We start from the raw sequence: 19,680 nt of genomic DNA on the forward strand, positions 1-19,680 counted from the left end.
TTGGCAAATTAGTGGATGTTCCTCAGCTCTCTTTTCCTAAAAGCTTCCTTTTAATTTTTTTTTTACACAATATGTAAAGCAAACAAGAACTGTGAGTGACATTTCCTCTTGTACTGCGGAGCAATCCTGGCACCACCTGTTACAGGCCTTTGTTATGCAGAATTTCACAAAAAAGTTCCCTGGGCCACTTGCTGTTGACAAGATGCTTTCCAGTCCTCGGTGGGAACACAGCATTTTCTTAAGCTGATGAGGCAAGATCCTGCTTGCTTCCAAGAACATACAGAGCACCAGTGGCAGGAGACAGGTCCCTGCTATCCAGGATGGGAGCTACATTCATAGTGGCAGAGTGGAAGTAGGAGGATGGTAGTAGCAAATGGAAGTATTGAGCTATGGCTCTTGATATATCCCCCTGTCCTCTCCCCATCAAAATAACCACGTGCCCTGGGAACACTGGAGTGTGCTGCAGCAAGCAGCCCAGCACACTGAGCTTTAGCAGCTTGTGAAGGAAACTAAAATGTCAAACTCCAATGAAAACCCATAAAAATGGATCAGTTTGAAAATCAGATGCCTATCATTCCCAATCACTAACACTGCTCTGAAGAAATCCATTCTCTATCCTTGAGGGGCATTCACATAGCTGACTGGATCTCTGAGGTTACAGTAACAGGTCTTTAGACATTTGCTGATGCAGAAACCTCAACCTATTTCATGCACTCGTTCCTCTAAACCAGGAAGTGAGAATGTCTCCTGCTTTGATTTTCTTCCTTTTGTGTCACCTAATCTCTATTTACTAATCTTCCTGATCCAATTAGAGACAATCAAACATTATGTGTCTTACACCACCTCTTTGCTTTTGTCCTTAGACCAAAAGAGCCCCTCCTTTTCCCTTCTAATTTCTCAGTGAGCACCGGTACAAAAACACCTGCAGAGAGGCCCAGGGAGGACATCACCTCAGCTGTGGCACCTATAGATCCCTGAGATGAGCTGAGAGCATCTGGGATTCCCCACAGTGCTTAATGTGTTCACCTCTTCTGTGGACACACAGCTACCCCACCCCTGGCCATCTGTGACATTAAAAGCTTGTGGAGAGTTCCCTTATTCCCCTGATACTTGTTCAGCTTATTTCAGCTCTTCAGAGTCCTGCAGCCTCTCCTCATTGCTGGGAACAACCTTTCTTTGCCTCTGTGCCCAGAAAGATGTAGCACAAGCCTAGAGTGGCTGTGCCTCAGTGAAAACTGACTGTCCAGAGCCTCCTGTGTGTGGCTGTCCTCTCTCAGCTGGCTGTGCAATGCTTTCCTTTGTCACTTTTGGCCTCCCAGAGCAGCTTTCTCAAATTATAATTATAATGATCTAACATACAAAAAGGGAACTAAAATGCAGTAAATACACAAAATTTTGCTTTGATGCTCCAAGTTTTGTCATGCTTTGATTTATCTTGTCTAAAGCAGATTCCCCCTGCTTCTGCTGGCATTTTGTTCATTAGAAATCTGCTAGTGCATGACCACCTATGCATTTCCACTGGCAAGAGCACAGACCCAGTCTTTTGCCTGTCCTGTCCCTAATCCCTGCCTGCAGTACAAACACTGTTCTGGTAATCTATTAATGCTTTCACCTTTGCAATCCTCTGATAGTTTCTATGGCATAGAGCAGCATCACATGAAAACAAAAAGGTAGCTCTGGACAAGACTTGATCACCAGATACCAACTATAGGAAGCAACTGCAGTCACTTTATCTCATGGCAGATCTCCAATCTGTGGTGCAGAGGACATTGCACTCAGTGCAGGGATTATGTCTGTGCTCACTGAGAAAATGCTGGAGGATGAACATCTTAAAGCCCTGATACAAGGTCTAAATGCAGCCATTGCAACCTGAGTCCCACAGGGAGGACAGGGCTGACCTGCAGGGATGCAAAGTGGGATTGTGCCAAGTCCCCTCACACCAGACAAAAGAGACACATAAAAAAATGGCTTTGGACTCTTTTGACAGCTTCCCCCTGTTCAATAGTGACAGCCACAAGACTGCTGCAGAGTTGTCATCTCTTTGATACTGGGAGGTGGCAATGCTGGCACCTTCCCTTAGATGCAAGCTCACTCCCTGAGATGAGAAGGTCCAAACACCTGCTCTGCCTTTAAGTCAGCCCCCTGCAGAGGCTGTGGGCAACATACAGATCACAGGGGATATCCTTAGACAAGTATTTGTGTTGGCCCTGGCAAGACAGGCAGGGAGAAAAAAGCCCGTGCTGCTGGTCATGATGTAAGGTGGGCACCACATGGCTTTGTGCTTACTGTAGTTATCTGGGCCTAGACTAGTGGAAACCAAAGCCCATGGAAATGTCTAGTGTCACATGGGAAGAGATGCTTCCATGGCCCAGACTTTGTGCTTGTGGCTAGAGAGGCACCCACTGTTTATAACCATAAACTCATGAGGCTGTCACACAAATGGTGACAATCACCTGAGCCTCTTGCAGGTCTCCCAGCTGCCCTGACTCCCCATCTACAGAGGTTCTCCAACACCACCATCACCTTTCCACTTTTACAGCCAGTCCTAAATACCAGATAATTATTTTTTTATAGCTGCATTGGGAGGTATGCCAGATAATTTCATATTATTGTTCTCATACTCAATTGGAGAAGATGATCCAGAGAGTGAAGTAACTTCCCTGAGGCCAGAGTGAGTCAGCTACTTTGTCAGATCCGTGTCCCTCTAAACACAGACATTTCTGAAAGGCATTTCAAACCATAGGAATGGTATAAAAATAGCTACAGAGAGAGGTGAACAGCCAGCACAGAACTGCACAGGCTTTTGCAGAACCGACCTTCCTTCAGGGATCAAGGTTTTTTATAAGGAGTGTGTTACCAAAGCAGCAGGTTCTATGAACTTTTACTTGCCAAGCACTGAAGCCTTCGCACTGAAGATCTGGTCAGCCTGAGAGCTCTTAGCTCATGCCATGAGTGGTTTTTAAGCCATGAGGGCAGGCAGGACAGGCCAATGGCTGGCAGGGCCTGGAATACTTTGCAAGTGCCACTGCTCTGCATGGGGCATTGTGCGATGGGGTGGACCAGGCACGTGAGCTCTGCATGCAGGTGTTTTCTGACAAAGGTGGCCATGTCATGCTGTTGTTGCACCCAGAATGAGTCATGGGACAGGAGTCTGGAGCCACATGACCTCTGTGAGTGGGACACTTTGTGGGACAGGTGACTTGCATGTTGCTTCTTCCTTAACAGTGAGTCAGTGCCAAAAGATGCCCCAAAGACAGCTCTCTGTGGGTAGGAACCAAACTGGCTGCAATGCAGCACACTCTGTGGAGTCTGCAGGTCCATCCTGGATCCCAAGAGACAGGGGTTGTCTGCAGAGACCTAGGAAGTTCCTCTGGGACCCTCCAGGGGAAGGACAGACATGTCCCACAGCAGGATTCCCACCTCAAACACCAGGCAAGGCACAGGGTGCTGCACATTAGCTTCAGATCTATCTGCTTCAGCTCTTTTCAAGTGACGGGTTTTCGCAATGCCCGCTTGTCTGCTCTAAAAGGAGAAGCAAATCCTGTATCAATGGTAACCACAAGAATCTGGAATAATTTTGAGTACATGTTTTCAAAGGCTGTGACAAAGATACTTAGCCTTGAAGGATAAGGGTGTGTGGGCAGTGAGGTTTACTTTGCTTTTATCTTGGACAACACTTTTCAATGCCTGGTATATCAGCAGCTGCATTTCTGACCCCAGGGAGTTATGACTCACTGTTTGCAAATCTCTGAGCCACCAAATTGAAGGTATGCCTCGCAAAGCGTGATCCTAAACTGAAATGCTTATAAGTGGGTGTTACAGCTCCAGTTATTCTGTTCCAGCACTCAGGGCTTGCTCCATATCACTGCCTAAATTTCTGGCAAATAGAAATCAACACCTCTTGCTTTGTTTAGGTAAACAGGATCTCTCTGGGTTTGTCTTCTTCAGTGAAGTTCTCAACCAACCTGTGAGCAATGAGGCTACAGAAGATGCATTATCCCACCTATCCCAGCACAATGCCAGCCTGAGGAACATCTGCCCAGCTGCTTCAGACACCAACATCAGAGCTGAGGCTGGCCTTCTGGGGACTAAGGCTGTCTTTTAGCTGCTTTCTGGGTGACCTGTGTGGGGTTAAGTGAGCCACTGGCTGCCATCCTTTCTGCTGAAGTGAATCAGTTTGCTGACTCAGGGGAAAACAACACAAATGTCTTATCAAACATTTCTTAGCAGGCAGGCAGGAGAGCTTTGTGTGGGTAGCCCAAGGCCTTCAGAGAAATAAATAACAAATGATCAAAAGATCCTCATATTTCTTTTTTCCTTGATAATGAATGTTTTTCTTATCAGAAAAGTAACTGCATACATGCTGCAGACCAATGCTGTTCACAAGGGGTTCCTGCTCCCTCTCTTTGGGAGACCTGGGATGGGACGGAATCACCACCATCCATCTGGCAGGGCATGATGAGGTTGTCTCTTGGGAAGGGGCCACTGCTGACCACCACATCCACACATGCCAGGGTCCATAAACAGCTGGGCTTGGGTCAGAGGTTTTGATCCAGCCAGGCAGGGGCTCAGGGGTGCTTTTGCTGGAGAAAATGAAATCCCAGCTGACACTTCAGAGAACATGATCCAGGAAGGTCCCTGCCAGCAGATTCAAAAATTTAGTAACCTGGTAAGAAATCTGCATTATCTCACTGCTTGAACTCAGGGCTCTTGGAGGGAGCGAAACGACTGCCAATCCGTAAATGACCCCCTCTTGTTTGCTGTCAGCAGGATCCTCAACTTCCTGCTGTGTGTGGCAGATCCTGCAAAACTGGAGCTTTAAAATCCAGGTTTAAACTCTATGTGAACTACATATCTAAGTAGATACATCAGTATGTGATTCCCTTTCCAAAAAGAAGCTAAGGAAGAGTTGTTGCTCCATGTGAAATGGCAACTCCCTTATTGTGCAGAGTGGCCAGTGACAATTCCTTGCCAGACTTTATTGCCACTGAGGACGGATGGACCACAGAACTGTACTGTTATCAGGTTGGTCCTGGCACCATATTTGCCAGAACTTAAAGGGTCAGGAGGAAAGATGCAGCAGCACTTATCAGAGAGATGGGCACTAAATCCCACGGCGGTCCCGTGGCACCCGGGCACTCCATCACTGCACAGCCTTGCCCTCACCCTCCGTCCTTCACCCCGGGGACAAACCACCTCCCGACAGAGGCACGGCACGCTCCAGAGCATGGCAGGCAGCGGGAAGGCACAGTGAAACCTGCAGCTCCCTGCAGCGCGATGTGCCCGCGACCCCCGCAGGTCCGGGCGGCTCTTGCCCAGCACAAACAGCCTCAGCGGGGGCTGCTGCCGGGATGTGCGGACGGAGCTGGGTGCTGCCGGGCGTTGCTTGTGGTGGTTGCCAAGGAGCGGCCGCAGCGATCGGGGCGGGGCAGCCACGCCGGCCGGGGCCGGGGCCGAGGGAGGCTCCGCCCCGCCGGCCCCGCCCCGCCGGCGCGCCGCGGGCGCCTCCTGGCGGCCGAGGGGACGCGGCCATGGCGCCCTGAGGCTCTCTGTCACCCCTCACAGCCGGGACCGCCTCCATCGCCCAGTCTGGACGGGGCAGAAGTGCCACCGCTGCCCGCAGCACGCCCAGCCCCGCTCAGGGATCTCAGCACCAGCCTCTCAGGCGCTCCGACCTTGATTCCGCTGCGGGCTCTTTCAGTGTATTTTGTGATTTCAGCCAAACTCGGCTGCTGTTGCCTCCACCACTGGCCCTGGGAGTTTGCTGGGGCAAACAAGCAGGTGGAGAGGCGTAATTCTCTTGTGAGGCTGTGCTCATCTGCAGCACAAGGGTGAGGTTAAGCTGCTGCCCCAGGAGCCAGCAGGTTTCCGTCTGCCCAGAGCTAGGACTCCCAGCCTCCTCCTGTGGAGCCTGCAAGGGCAGCAGGGTCCCTGCTTCCTTGGTTCTCAGCGTCTGTCCTTTCCAAAATATGCACTTTTGCCCTCCTCTCTCCTCCTCTGGCTTTGCAGATGCCAGCCCAGCAAAGGCATTTTCAAGCTGTGGGTGTACCCAGGTCCTGTGTGAACTGTGCTTGAGAGTACTTGAGTGGCAGTCCTGATCACACTCTCATTTTTAAAATATAGTTAAAACAGCACTGTTCCCTCTATCCAAAACATGCTGTGGTCTGGTGACAAAATCCAGAGCTACCCAGCCCAAGGCAGCTCTCCTTGTGTGCAACACATACTTTGCTCAGGTTTTGTATTTTAACTATATACATGTAGCAGATTTTTTTCATTCACAGCGTGCCAGTGCCTGCCTATGGCTATTTTAGTTACATTTTAGTAAAGCTTTAAGAAGAGTTAAAAGTACTTTTTAAAGTGATGAAGTGTCCTCTTTTCCACAATTTTTGTCTCCTTATTTTAACAGCAGTCATCACACAGTAGTCTCACTCCTTGCAGGACTCACAGATGCTCTCCCACATTCTTCCAGGACATTTTCCCTTGTGTTTCCCAATGCTTCGTAGAATTGTTGTGCATAGGCAGTTTTTTTCCATTATCTTTTCCTGAGTCTTGTGGTCTGACAAGGAGAGAAAAAACAGATTTTTTTTTAAACCAGGAAAAATTATTTTAAAGAACACTATAAGGAGTGGGGAGGGAGAGACTACTGCAGATAACTAAATTAACTTGAAAAAAATTCAGAGGATCAGTCCCTGGACAGACAGTGCCCCATCACCACTGTTTCTCTGCGAAGGCATGATGTATTTCCAGAGTAGCTGAACAAAGAGTAGGAACCAAGTTCCAACCAGCCCCCCTAAGTCCACCATTCCATAGAAATCACAGGCAAACCCCAAATAAGAATAATGGTGTGTTTTGCTTGGCAGTGGCTCAGTGTGAATTATGCTGACAAGCTAAAAAATGAGGTTGTAAAAATAATGAAACTGGAAGAATGTTGTTCTTCTTTTTCTCCAGCTGCTTTTTGAAGGCCGTAGCAAGGTTAAGCAAACTCTGCCATCACTCAGCCACCTTATACCTGTGCTCTCATGGCTGGCAACGGCCAACACCTCGCTCAGGACTGAATAGAGAGAGAGAAATGCCCTCTGCCTCCCACTGGCAGCCAAAAGGCTGATTTAAAAACACAGGGTTAAACGCCAATAAAATCTGAAGCAGGGAGGTTTTTTCAGGATCACTGCTAGGTTTGTAAGAATATCTTCAAGGTGTTGCCAGGATGACTTCTCCTGCACGTGCACAGCCCTGTTTACTCTCTTCTGTTCCTGACCCGGGCTCCTCGGAGAGCAACACATTGTATCGTGGTCCCTGCATATTCCTGGTGCCAGCTCCCCACTGCTATGAGGATCACAGCAGAATAAATCCTGTTCCTGCTGCTACAGGCTTCAGTGTGCTTCTGCGGTCACAGCCAGCCCACTCCTTCTAGAAAACAACTTCTCCTTCCCTTCTTGAGAACAAATTGCTCTGACAGATGACACAGCTCTGAGTTTGGCATCAGCCCTGAATAAACAGAGGAACACAGGGCTTTTCCTGGGGTGCGGTTCTGTTCATGGCCGAGCCTGCCAGAGGCATTTATTAGACCACGATGGTCCCTCCGCCCTGGCAGATGGCTGGGCTGGCTCCATCGCTGTTCTTCCCGCTGCTCCGAGGCCCTGGGGCTGACACACCCTCTCCACAGCACACGGGGAGCTGGGGCACTCTGCCAGTGCCTGGATGGCAGCAGGGGCTGGTAACCTCGCTCATGCAGCTTCCTGACCTGCAGCTCTCTGGGACGTTACTGCTGGAGGGGAACATTCCTTGCAACGAGAGAACAAAAAAACATATAAAGAGACAAAAAGCAGTTCTGAAATCCTGTCTCTCTCTCTGTTACTTGGCACCAGGCCTGCGTAGCCAGATATGCCAAGATGCACCGCACCCTGTCCCTGCTGAACAACAGCCTGCAAAGCTGTCCCCAAGCTGCCCCCAGAGCTATCCCTGGAGCTGTCCCAGCCACCATCACAGCCAGCCAGGGGCCACAAGCAGCTGTGACTGACCCCATGCACCAAGAACAGCCTGGCACTGCTCACAGGGAAGTGGCAAGAAGGGCCTGCAGAGCCAAACAGCCTTGAACAAGCCCAAAGGCAGCACCTTTTCAACCCAAAGACAAATTTAGCCTATGTTGTAGGGCTGAAGTCTTGAAACAGATGCTGCACAGGCTCAGCATGACTCAATTATCACAGTTAGAAATGGATATAAACATAGGGTTAGTGTACAACAGTCTGCTTCAGAGCTCACCAGGGTCTGGGATGGGCCACATATCAAAAATGGCATTTGCCAGCGAGGTCAAATGCAGCCTCTGAGATGAACCCATTGGAGAGAAATTTTTGGCCCAGGATGACTGAAGCCAAATTATTTCCAGACATAAGGGACATAGGCATTTATTTCTTTCCCTCCCTTTACCAGGAAAAATTGCCCTAAGGGAGAGAGGGAAATAAGAGCTTCATGTGTTATTAAAGAGGCTGAGTTCATTTATTCCGTGTGACACATGGAAGGACAGTGACAGCCATTCCTAGCAGAGGAACTTGCAAACCCAACCTGGACAACTGGAGGGAGTCCCCAGATGCAGCACTGCTGGCCAGCCTTTAATTAGAGGTGGCTGTTCTGCTCAGCCTCTCATGTTTCACAGTTGCTTCCCCTGAACATGCCTACCCAGCTCCAGGCCCCAAAGCCCAGCTCTTTGGAGAAGGCCAAGATAAACAGGCTTTTCCTGGAGAGCAGAGGGACTTGGAATATTTCCCTGGCTGGAAACATGAGGCTGAGGAGGTGGAACCCACCCCTGCAGACATCTCCTGCTGTGCTGCTGGAAGAGAATTACCACTATCACCGAAACACGGTGACAAAACTACCTGCTTGTGCTAGGATATGCTTACAGGGCGAGTTGCCAAATTCACAGGCATTTATGTATTTACCTACATAAATCAAAGGGGAATTGAAGAAATTTGCCAAGAAAATTTCCATTACAGGAATTTGGGGGTGGAGGGGTGGTAAGGGAAGAAAAGGAAGGCTAGCTGAGAAATTATGCAGTTTTGAACAGAGCACACCAGGAGACATCCCATTCTATTTAGCCTTTGCCAAGTATCTATTTGACTCTAAAAACGTAATTTAGGAAATCCTCTTCCGATACTTGGCAATCTCAGGCCAAATCAAAGAATTATCTCTGTGACTTGTATTAGGACCCTAAAGAAAGATTGAGTCCTGGATCACATTATGCAAACATGAAAGGTCTGTTGTCCCACAGGGCTCACAGGCAAAAACACTGCTCTGGCAATCACAGCAGACAACATCCGTTCCTTGCTTTTATCTGCCTTGGATATTTGAGAATAAAGTGTCAATCACCTCTTCCCTAGTCATGTGTTAAACCAGTAACATTTTCCTCTCCCAGCTGCCTTACGTCAGTGCAGGGCTGGTTACCATGCCTTGGCTACCTGCAGCACTTCTACTCTGGCATCACTTAGTTGTCAATTATCTGTGGTTTTTTTTAGCAGACAATCTGGGTTCATCTTAACTCTATTTGTGTTGAACCTCACCTTCTAGAGCAACGTATGCCAGGCCAGTGAGATGAACTGTCCCAGTCTGAGGTTCATTAATAAAACAGCATAATCAAAAGCACTGAAGTCCATCCCTTTGCAGTGCCTGGTGCTACATCCCAGTGCCATCCACACCGACACATCCTGTGCCCAACCCTTCCACCAGGACTGGCACCTGGAAGCCCTGCCAGGAACCGGCCACGGCTAAAATCACGGAGAAACAGAGCTGCTTTGTGCCGTGGCAGGCGACGAGGCTGAGGAGCACCTGAAAGCCCTGAGAAACCTGCAATATTTGTTAGAGATGTTGTTTCCCCGCTCTTTTTCGGGCAGAAAAAGAAGTGAGAAATCCCAAACAAGCAACGCTTGACCGGTCCCGAGCCTGCGCAGGCCTGGGAGCTCAGCAAGGGCAGGGTCCTAGCGGCCCACGAGCACACCCCGGCTGCCGAGAAACGCCGGAACTGCGCGAAGCCGAAACCACCCCCGGGCCCCTGGAAGAGCCCGCCCAGCTTCTCTCCTCAGGCTCCGCGGAAGGCGAGGAGGAGCCGGGCCGGCCCGCAGCGCCGGTGGGCGCCGCCATCGCGCGCCTCCTCCCACACCGGGCGCCGCCATCTTGTGCCGTGCCCGTACAGCGCGGGCGCCGCCATCTTGTGCCCTCCCCGCGCGGTGTGCCGGCCATGGCGGGGCTGCTGTGCCGCCTGCTGCTGCTCTGCCTGGCGGCCGCCGGCGCCAGCGCCAGCCTAGTGCTGGAGGAGGTGCGGCGCTCGCTGGACCTCAGCACGCACCTGGCCAAGATCTCGGCCGAGCTCAGCCTCGCCAACGCGCCGGGCGGCGCGGCCGCCTCCACCTTCCTGCTGGCGCTGGAGCCGGGGCTGGAGCCGCGCCTGGCCCACCTGGGCGTGCAGGTGAGCGTGGGGAGCGGGCCCCGAGCGCCGCGCCGGGGCAGCCGCGGGCGCCGCGGCCCCGCGCCCGCAGGGACACGTCGGCACTGCCGGGCCCCCGGCGCCGCTCCCGGGTCGGGGCGTGTGTGTCGCGGCGAGAGGCGGAGGTGGAGGCCCGGGAGGCGGTGAGGGGCGATTCACACCGGCACGGCTGGGCGGGGGTCGCCGCCAGCACGGACGGAGCAGGGCTGGCAGCCCAGGCAGCGCCACGGACGGGGCCCGGCCTTACCCACAGGAGGGCTGGAGGAGTAGCAGGGCAATACTCCTGTCCTAGCCCCAGGAGTGCTGTCACTTTAGATAAACTACATACAGCAGAGAGAGTACATGCAGTGTTCTATGGTATATCTGTATACAGAGTTCTCCAGCGTACCTTGACAGGTGAAGCCATATTGCGCGTGGCCTGCTCACTCCCCAGTCGCAAGGGAAATCACAAAAGCATTTCATCAATATTCTCATTTGTGCAACTTACGATGACTGTGCCAGCTTGGGAACCAGGCTGAGGGAACATGGGAACACACCGCGCACTGATCCCCTATGTTGTTTGGGAACAGGTTAAAGGTGAGGAAGAGGAGGAGAATGCCTTGGAAGTGAAAGAGACCAAAGTTAAGGGCAGAAGGTGAGTATTTCCCTCTAAGGCAAATGCCTAGCATTGTGCATGGGGAGTTCATAATTGTCCTCATAGTTCCTCATTTGTCCCTCAGTTCCATGCACCTAGATAGCACAAGTGTTTTCTTCCTCATTTGTGCTTAGTGTCTTGTACTCAGTGCCTTGAGTAATGCCCTGGCCCCCTGGGACACCAGGTGAGAGAGGTATTTGGTCATGCTCTTAGCCATTACTCCATTCTCAGCTCTCAGACGGTTGGCAGTGGTGACTACAGAGAGTTTAGTGCCCTGTGGCAGTGTGTAGAGCACCACAGAGTGCTGGGTTCCGTGGCCCAGTGCAAGCTCTTCCTGCTGCCAGGAGAGAGGATGCTGCTGTTTGCATCAGGCTCTGCACTGCCAAGCTTGGAATATTATGTAGGTGCTGCAGGCAGGTGTTTTCTGAGCCCTGAGAGGTGAGTGGTGCCTGTAAAGTGACTCAAAAGCACAGTGCAGCTGGGTTTGAAGAATACAGTAGCTGTGGAGTTAAGTTGCCAGGGTAGACCTTGGCTTCTGACATGGCTGGATGTCTCATGTGATCCTGCCCTTGGGCCACCAGGCATGACATAAAGTATGTTTGCTTCTGGCATCACCTTGCTGTCCTGTCCAAATCCTTACAGCTTTGGTGGAGTCTCAATCTATTCTGTAGAACCTCAGTCCAAAACCTTGTTCCCATTCTGGCCATTCCTTAATTTCAGATTCTGTGGGCAAAAATCTGAGAATGAGTAGACTTTGTGGGTACAAGTGCTTAAAGATGTTTGTGATTGTCTTCTGAACTTGTGCCCATGGTTCCTTTGATGCAGATCATTCCTGTCATCTGGAGAAGAATAGAAAAAAACTCTTGCTGAAGCTTTATAAATGCAGGATTAGGGAGGGGTATGTCACTATTCCTCTTCCCAAAAGGGAACTAGGTATTATTTTGTGAAGCAAAGACTGTAACTGTGCCTGGACACAGTTTAGCCTGTGCTGCTTCCCCAGCACTGTAATTGTAATCGCACCTGCTGGGACATCTCTATGTCTTGGCGGAGCAAGTAAAATCCCTGCCCAAATCCCACATTACACACATGATATGTGGTCACCTGTCCACAAGGGATGTTGCAGTGGGTGGATCTGAATGCTCTCTCGAGGGAGATCCCACATGATGTACCTGTTCTTCTCCCCTCCAGTGGGAAGTTCTTCTCGGTGAAGCTGCCATCTCCTTTGGCCCCAGGAGCCAAGGTCCGTGTCTCTGTTGAGATGGTTTTCACGCACGTCTTGCAGCCCTATCCCACCCACATCACCCAAAGTGAGAAGCAGTTTGTGGTCTTTGAAGGAAATCACTATTTTTACTCACCGTACGTCACCAAGACTCAAACAACCCGTGTCAAACTGGCCTCCAGGAATGTGGAGAGTTACACCAAGCTGGGCAACCCTTCCCGCACTGAGGACATGATTGAATATGGCCCCTTCAAGGACATCCCTCCATACAGCCAGGTAAATTACTGTGCAAAGGGTTTGTGGCTCTGCAGAAAGCATCTTCCAGACATGGAAGATGTGTCTCAGAGGCTGGAGAGTGGGAAGCAGAGGCTTTCATGTAGAAATCACAGGCCAGCTGTGAGTTAAACTGTGTGCCAGGAACATGTGCATCTCCCAGGGAGGGTTGTCTGTGTCATGTGGAGTGAATCATTGTGAAGGGAGCTTGCTACTTACTTTAAATCTGACAGTATCTTTTTTCCCTCTTTAGGACACTCTGAAGGTGCACTATGAAAATAACAGTCCCTTCCTGACCATCACCAGCATGACACGAGTCATTGAGGTGTCTCACTGGGGTAACATTGCAGTTGAGGAGACAGTTGATTTAAAGCACACAGGAGCAGTGCTGAAAGGGCCTTTTTCCAGATACGACTACCAGAGACAGCCAGACAGTGGGATCTCTTCTGTCAAGTCTTTTAAGGTTGGCATTTTGCACATGTATTTTTATAACACTGACTTCCCCTCTTCTTAGATCCCCAGAGGGAAAAAAAAACCAACTTGCGGTTGTCTTTTGCCTTTTGTTTGATAACCATACCCCAGTAATAAGGGAATATTAAAATTGGTTTATTTCCAGAGGAAGCTTGTGCTGGATAGGAATAGCTTTTGGAAGCAGCATTAGGAGTTTATACACTCTATTGCATTTGCTAGTCCAATAGACTGCACGTACTGGGGCATGGGAGTGTTTCTCCACACTCCCACCCCTCCAATCTCGGGAACCCTCTGAATCCCTTATGTCTATATTGAGACCTCTGCTTTGGGATTTCCACTGTCCAAGGACCATTCATTCTGTCCCCACCCCCTTATTTTCAGAGTTGCCTCTCTGTCATATCCTCCTCATGTTGAACAGTATTAATTGGAAACTCACCCATTCATTCCTTACTCACAAAACACTCAACAAAGAATTAAAGCTGTGGCTCTGCTAGCCAGATGTAAAAAGTATTATGTGTTCTCATCCGAACCAAAACCTTTCTCACTGCTTGTAGTCTCCAGGATTGATTATTGTAATTCTCTAGGGTGGTGCAGCCAAACAGAAATCTCATTTTGCTGAGTGTAAAGTTAGCAAGCCCAGTCAGCTAGGGCCGCAAGTTGGAGTGAAAAGGGAATTGCTGTCCTGGTGAGCATGATGATCCCTTGCTGTGTGGGGAGTTTGAAACACGGCTGGAGAAAGCACATTCATTTGGAGGCCAAGTGATTTTAGTGCTGGCAGCCCCTTGTGCCATTGCTTATAATAGCACAATTTTACCAGTCACTGCAACTGAATGGCCATTTTGTCATGTCTCATGTGGGAGCACAGTTTCTCAATGCTTACCAGTCTTTATTGGTTTTGCCAGTTTCATTGGAAGTAACTCCCCTCTGATATACTCACTTGCTGCTTCTCTCCATACAGACCATTCTCCCAGCTGCTGCTCAGGATGTGTATTACAGAGATGAAATTGGGAACATCTCTACCAGCCACCTTCTTGTCCTGGATGACTCTGTGGAGATGGAGATCCGTCCCCGATTCCCACTTTTTGGGGGCTGGAAAACCCATTACATCATTGGCTATAATCTGCCAAGCTACGAATACCTCTACAATCTTGGTGGGTGCCTGAGGGGGAAGGGAATACAAAAACATCTTCCTGTGTGTTTAAAGGTAGTTGCTGTAGAGAAAAGAATTGAAAGCTGTGGTACACAGGACCTTAGCAACAACAGTTGCCAGCTATTTTTTCTAGACTATGCAAATCAACCTTTTTTTGTGCTTTCTTCAGGTTTTTGTAGACATCTGGTTAAAATATGTCTGAATGAGCTAGTGCCCCCTGCTGCACAATTATCCATGTAAATTCTGCTCCTGCCCCTGGTGGAAGCTGAGTTGCAAGGCTGTCCCTCGTTCTCTGAGGAACTGTAACCACTCTCTGCTCTGCACTTTAGGTGATCAGTATGCCTTGAAGATGAGGTTTGTTGACCACGTGTTTGATGAGCAAGTTACAGATTCTCTGACTGTCAAGATTGTCCTGCCAGAAGGAGCCAAGTAAGTGTGATTCCTTCTGGCTTGTTACTGCAGACAGTGCTGTGTTGGTGGCACTTCTCCAGTCTGCTCTAATGGCCTGGGGACAGTGAATCAAAACCATGACTGTGCATATGGAGATCTTAGAACACAGCTTTGCTTCCTTGTAGAGAGAGCATTATTTAAACTCCATAATTTACCTTGTGCTAGAGGCTACAATTGCCCAGACAAGTCTTGGGTTACATCATCTGAAACACCATAGAGTTATATGGGATGTCTGGTTTTATCCGCAGGAATATCCATGTGGACAGCCCCTATGAAATCAATCGTGCCTCGGATGAGCTTCACTACACGTATCTGGACACTTTTGGACGCCCTGTTATTGTGGCACACAAGAGCAACCTGGTGGAGCAGCACATCCAGGACATTGTGGTGAGTGTGGCCTCTGAGCAGTTGTGCCTCCTCTGAATTCAGCAGCTTGGTCAAAACACCTAAGATATAAACACTTACTGGACTGCTTGGGCGGTTCTGCTGCTGCCTGAGGAGTAAATCCTGCAGTAATATGGAGCACTGTTCAGTGTTTGCAACTTCTCTTGTAGGTTCATTACACCTTCAACAAAATCCTGATGCTGCAAGAGCCTCTCTTGGTAGTTGGAGCTTTTTACATCTTGTTCTTCACTGTGATCGTCTATGTCAGGCTGGATTTCTCCATCACCAAGGTCTGTATGATGAAGAGCCCTATGGGAATATAAACAGATTTTGGTGATTTTTCATGTCAGTAATTCTCGCTGAACATTTCTGCCATTCCAATGTTATACTGGTTGTTTGAAATTCTGTTTTTGTTCAGCCTAAGCACTGGTACTCCTGTAGGGCTGATCTGGTGTCATAAAGCTAACTAGAGTTTTGCTTGCTGCATAAAAAGGAATCCTTCTGAGAAGAAGGGATGTCTGCAGTTCTCCCTCTGCAGTGTTCTCACTGTTAAACTATTAGTTGGGCTGGACTGAGTGTTGAAAGGTGCTTCCCCTAATCAGCATCTGCACCATTCACCTAATTACTGTCAGTTGACTTAATTGGAGAGGGAACAGTTTTTATAACAGTCCTGTGTCAGATTGCAGGCATGGCTTGATGCAGGTCAAAGATACGACTGCTTTGATCTTCCCTGCTGTCCTCTTGCAGGATCCAGCTGCTGAAGCCAGGATGAAGGTTGCCTGCATCACAGAGCAGGTGCTTACTCTGGTGAACAAGAGGCTTGGGCTGTACCGGCACTTTGATGAAGCAGTGAATAAATACAAGCAGTCGCGGGACATCTCCACCCTGAACAGTGGCAAAAAGTCTTTGGAGATGGAGCACAAGGCCCTGACAAATGAAATAGCCTCTCTGCAGTCTAAACTGAAGACAGAAGGCTCTGACTTATGTGATAAAGTAAGGAATTGAAATTTATTTTATAAGCTCTTTTGTTCTTGGCTCTGTCAAGTATTCTGCAGGAGTTTTAATTGGGGGTTCATGCAGTAAGTCTGTGTTGGTTTTTTTTTTCATCTGAAAATGGCATGATCTCTGCAAGGGTGTGTGAAAACTGTTATTTTTGCAGTAATCTCAGTTATGTAGCTGTGTAAGTGTTGCTGGTAAACAGCTGCTTGTGCTGTTTCATAAACAGTCCCTGAAACAGCTGCATTTGTAGAAGTTAATGCTTTTGTAAAACAATCCTGATGCTTCTCATTGGGCTCATGGCAGTGACAGGAGCAAAAAATGGAAACTATCAACAAATTAACAGTTCTGACTCTACTACTCAAACCAGTCAACCCAAAATCTTCTCCCTCATCTATTTTCTTGCACATTTACATTTGGTGCTGACAGAATTTTGGTAACATGATGCTCCTCTGGGGGTGTTTTGCTCTTCCATGTTGAAAGCCATGGCACAGTGAGCACACACCCACTGTCTTTCCCTTCAGTGTATTTTAACACTTACCTGAAACAACCACTTAACCCCAAGTAAGGGACACTTTAGTCTCTAAGGTCCATTTAGCCAATATCCACCTGGTTAATCTGTTACTTAACTCAAAGAGTAGGTCTGTCATTGCAGTCCTACCATTCACACACTATTAACTGTAGGGGCACAGCTTCCAGCTGTCAGAACTGTGATTAGCTTGAAGCCTTTAAAATCCATCATTAAATACTTTAACAGTCTCTTGCTAGTATGGCTCCTGGGTCCTTGGAGGCTCTTTTATCTGCACTCCTTAGTTACCCAATCATGGAATATTCCTCTTAATTGTGATGGTTCAGGAAGCAACATTGAGGGATCGGAGGTATTTCTACTTATCAAAAGGTGAAGTCAGTGCTATCATCTGCCATCTCTTCTATTCCAGCTTCACTGTAGGGATTGTTTTGTTCTGTTTTGTCTCTTCTAATGCTCCCTGGGTTTGTCACCCTGCCAGGTAAGTGAGATTCAGAAGCTGGATGGCCAAGTCAAGGAGCTGGTGCTGAAGTCGTCGGTGGAGGCGGAGCGGCTGGTGGCAGGCAAGCTCAAGAAGGACACATACATCGAGAATGAGAAGATGCATTCCAACAAGCGCCAAGACCTGGTCTCCAAAATCGACAACATCCTTGATGCGCTGTAACTCTGCTTTAGCAGCTGCAGAGGTACGAAGGGAGATGAGTAGTACACTTGGAGCCAAAACTCATTCCCAGCAAAATTAGGGGAAAAGTTGATGTGGAATGTCGGAAAGTGCATTTTGTTTTTAGATTTTTCTATAGAGCCCGTCTGCTCGGCAGCACGTGCTCTGCAAGGAACCAAGCCATTGTGTTTGGCTGGGGAATGGGATTTCTTTACCAGAGGTGAGACGCAGCCAAGTTACGAAACATCTCCTGCTTTTGGTTTGCCCTGTAGAGATGTGCTCTGAGTAAACGCACACAAGGAGCCAGTCTGAGCACAGACACGTTTATGGCAAAGCTGAATGTCTCAGCTCTGGAAAGAATAAAAGATATTTGTTCTACTTTGAAATAAAACAGTCACTGCCTTGCGTCTGCATGTTATGCCTGGCTGGGGGGAGGTGGAGGGGCTGGGTGGCCCCATGTACCCACGACCAGGCACTGCAGTTTCCTGTGGAACAGAGTTCAGCCCTGACCACTCCTGCCTCCTGTGTGCCCTGAAGTCAGAGCTCTGACACCTCACATAGCCCTGACCCAGCCAGGGGAGAAGGCCAAGCCCTTGTTCCTCAGTGCATGCAGCTAGACTTTTACAAGGAGACAACAGAACCCCTCCTGCCATCCTCTTGCTGTGTGCTGCATGTGACAAAAATCCTTGCATCACTTGTGCTGCCCATGTAGGTCCTTACTCACACTTGGATACCTTGGGAGGTGTATGCAATCCCCTGCTAATATCAGTCTCCTAAGATTTTTTTCCTGTGCATCTTTGCCTTGATTTACTCTTGAATACCCCGGACATGGCTGTAGGGACAGCAGTATGGTTCTCCCCTACTGCCTTTGCCTGGCATAATTGTTTAGAGATCCTCATACTGAAAAAAAGCCAGAAGGGCAGAAGGGGCTGTGTGTCCTGTTTGCCCTGAACTGCAGGTGGTGGCAGCTGCCCCTGGGTGGCTGTGTGTGCAGGGCAGGGGTGATAAGTGGTGTGTAGCCTTCTCCACTGGGCACCTGCAGTTCCCTGTGGGAAGCAGACTCTGCAGAGAGTCTGGAGATGGCCTGCAGACCAGGCAAAGCACATGGCTGCCCCACAGAGCAGTGGCTCGTGAGGAGACTAGTGCCAAATGTGGTTGTGCTGAGAGTGAAGGTTTGTCACAGTACCTGCACTGGCACCCTGTGTGGCACATATAACCCCTATGGCTCAGTGCTGCCTGCAAGCCCTATGCTTGGATGTGCACAAGCAGCTGGACACTTTCCAGCCCTTTGCCAGGCTACCTGCACTGCTGTCCCTTTGTCCTGGACCTACATAGCCCAGATCTGTCACAGACATACTTATCTCTGCTCCATACTAGCCCCTTTTATCCAAGATAAATGTTGTCTTTATCCTTTCCTGGGATACTATTCTCCTTCTACAGAGGATGCAGTTAGTTGGAAAGCCCTCTGCACCAGACCACACAGCTTCCAAAGTGGTTTGTTAGTCAGGAGTGTTTTGCAGCCGGCCTGAGCCCAGGCACCCACCACATTGTCACCAGGTGCCAGCTCTTTCTCATGCCCACAAACCTCACCTGGCAGCAGAGTGAGCAAACCTAAATCCATGCCTATCTGCTCCCTGTGCAGGTGCTATGGGACACCCTGAGACAGTGAGTCCTACCTGACCAGCTGCAAATAGCTAAAATCAAATAAATTGTCATTAATCGATTGAGCCAGAGCACACAGCGTACTCAGGGAGTACCAGGTGCATCCAAAGCTAGGCAAGGGCTGCCAGCTGCCCCCAGCCAAAGTGGATACAGTGGAGATTGTGGTGCCTGTTATGAAGCCCTGTGGGGTTGACAGTGTCTGTGTCTTTCTATCCCAAGGGATCTGATCAATCAGCATACACCTCAGCCCACAAAACTACTAAGGCAGCTTCAGATAGTGCTTGTTAGTGGAAACCGCATCTGCAAAAACAGCAGCTAAAAATAGGATGAATGCAGGCAGCCCCAGCTAGAAAGGCCTCTGGTCCCCAAGGAGAGCTGCTCCAGTTCCTGAGGCCAAGAATAAAACAGCCAGTGCTGAAGTGATGCCTCACTGCTCTCCTCACAGATCCTTTCTGCTGCCCTCCCTGGGGGAACGTGCCTCCCACATTGTGCTCCCTTTAGCCCCTTCTGCCCCTGTGCTGCTCCTGCAGCAGCACATACATCAGGGAACCTTTTAACAAACACAGCAGCAGAGCAACCTAGAAACCTGAGCCGTTTCTGGATTCCTGCAAATTTACTACTGTGAATAAATGAGAAGAAGAGGAAAAACCACAGCACCTACCGGGAGCTTAGGATCTGCAGGAGCCAGGGGAGGGGCAGAGCAGCAGCACCTGATGCAGTAAATGGACCAGTTAAGGCAGTAGCTGTTTGTCTGCCAAATTTAAAGGGAGCGGCTTCCAGTCC

At 49.3% G+C, this 19,680-nt stretch overlaps 1 protein-coding gene across 1 annotated transcript; it reads left to right on the forward strand.

Moving 5' to 3' along the window:
• Positions 1-10,175: 10,175 nt before the first annotated feature.
• RPN1 (ribophorin I) lies at positions 10,176-17,640 on the forward strand. Its single transcript, XM_021532234.3, has 10 exons — positions 10,176-10,453; positions 11,041-11,105; positions 12,294-12,600; positions 12,851-13,060; positions 14,027-14,219; positions 14,548-14,647; positions 14,917-15,055; positions 15,223-15,342; positions 15,800-16,045; positions 17,056-17,640. The coding sequence occupies exons 1-10, from the start codon at positions 10,226-10,228 to the stop codon at positions 17,236-17,238; spliced, it is 1,791 nt and encodes a 596-aa protein (XP_021387909.1). The 5' UTR covers positions 10,176-10,225; the 3' UTR covers positions 17,239-17,640.
• Positions 17,641-19,680: the final 2,040 nt, after the last annotated feature.

This window comes from Lonchura striata, chromosome 12 (genome assembly GCF_046129695.1).
Source record: "Lonchura striata isolate bLonStr1 chromosome 12, bLonStr1.mat, whole genome shotgun sequence".
Taxonomy (NCBI): domain Eukaryota; kingdom Metazoa; phylum Chordata; class Aves; order Passeriformes; family Estrildidae; genus Lonchura; species Lonchura striata.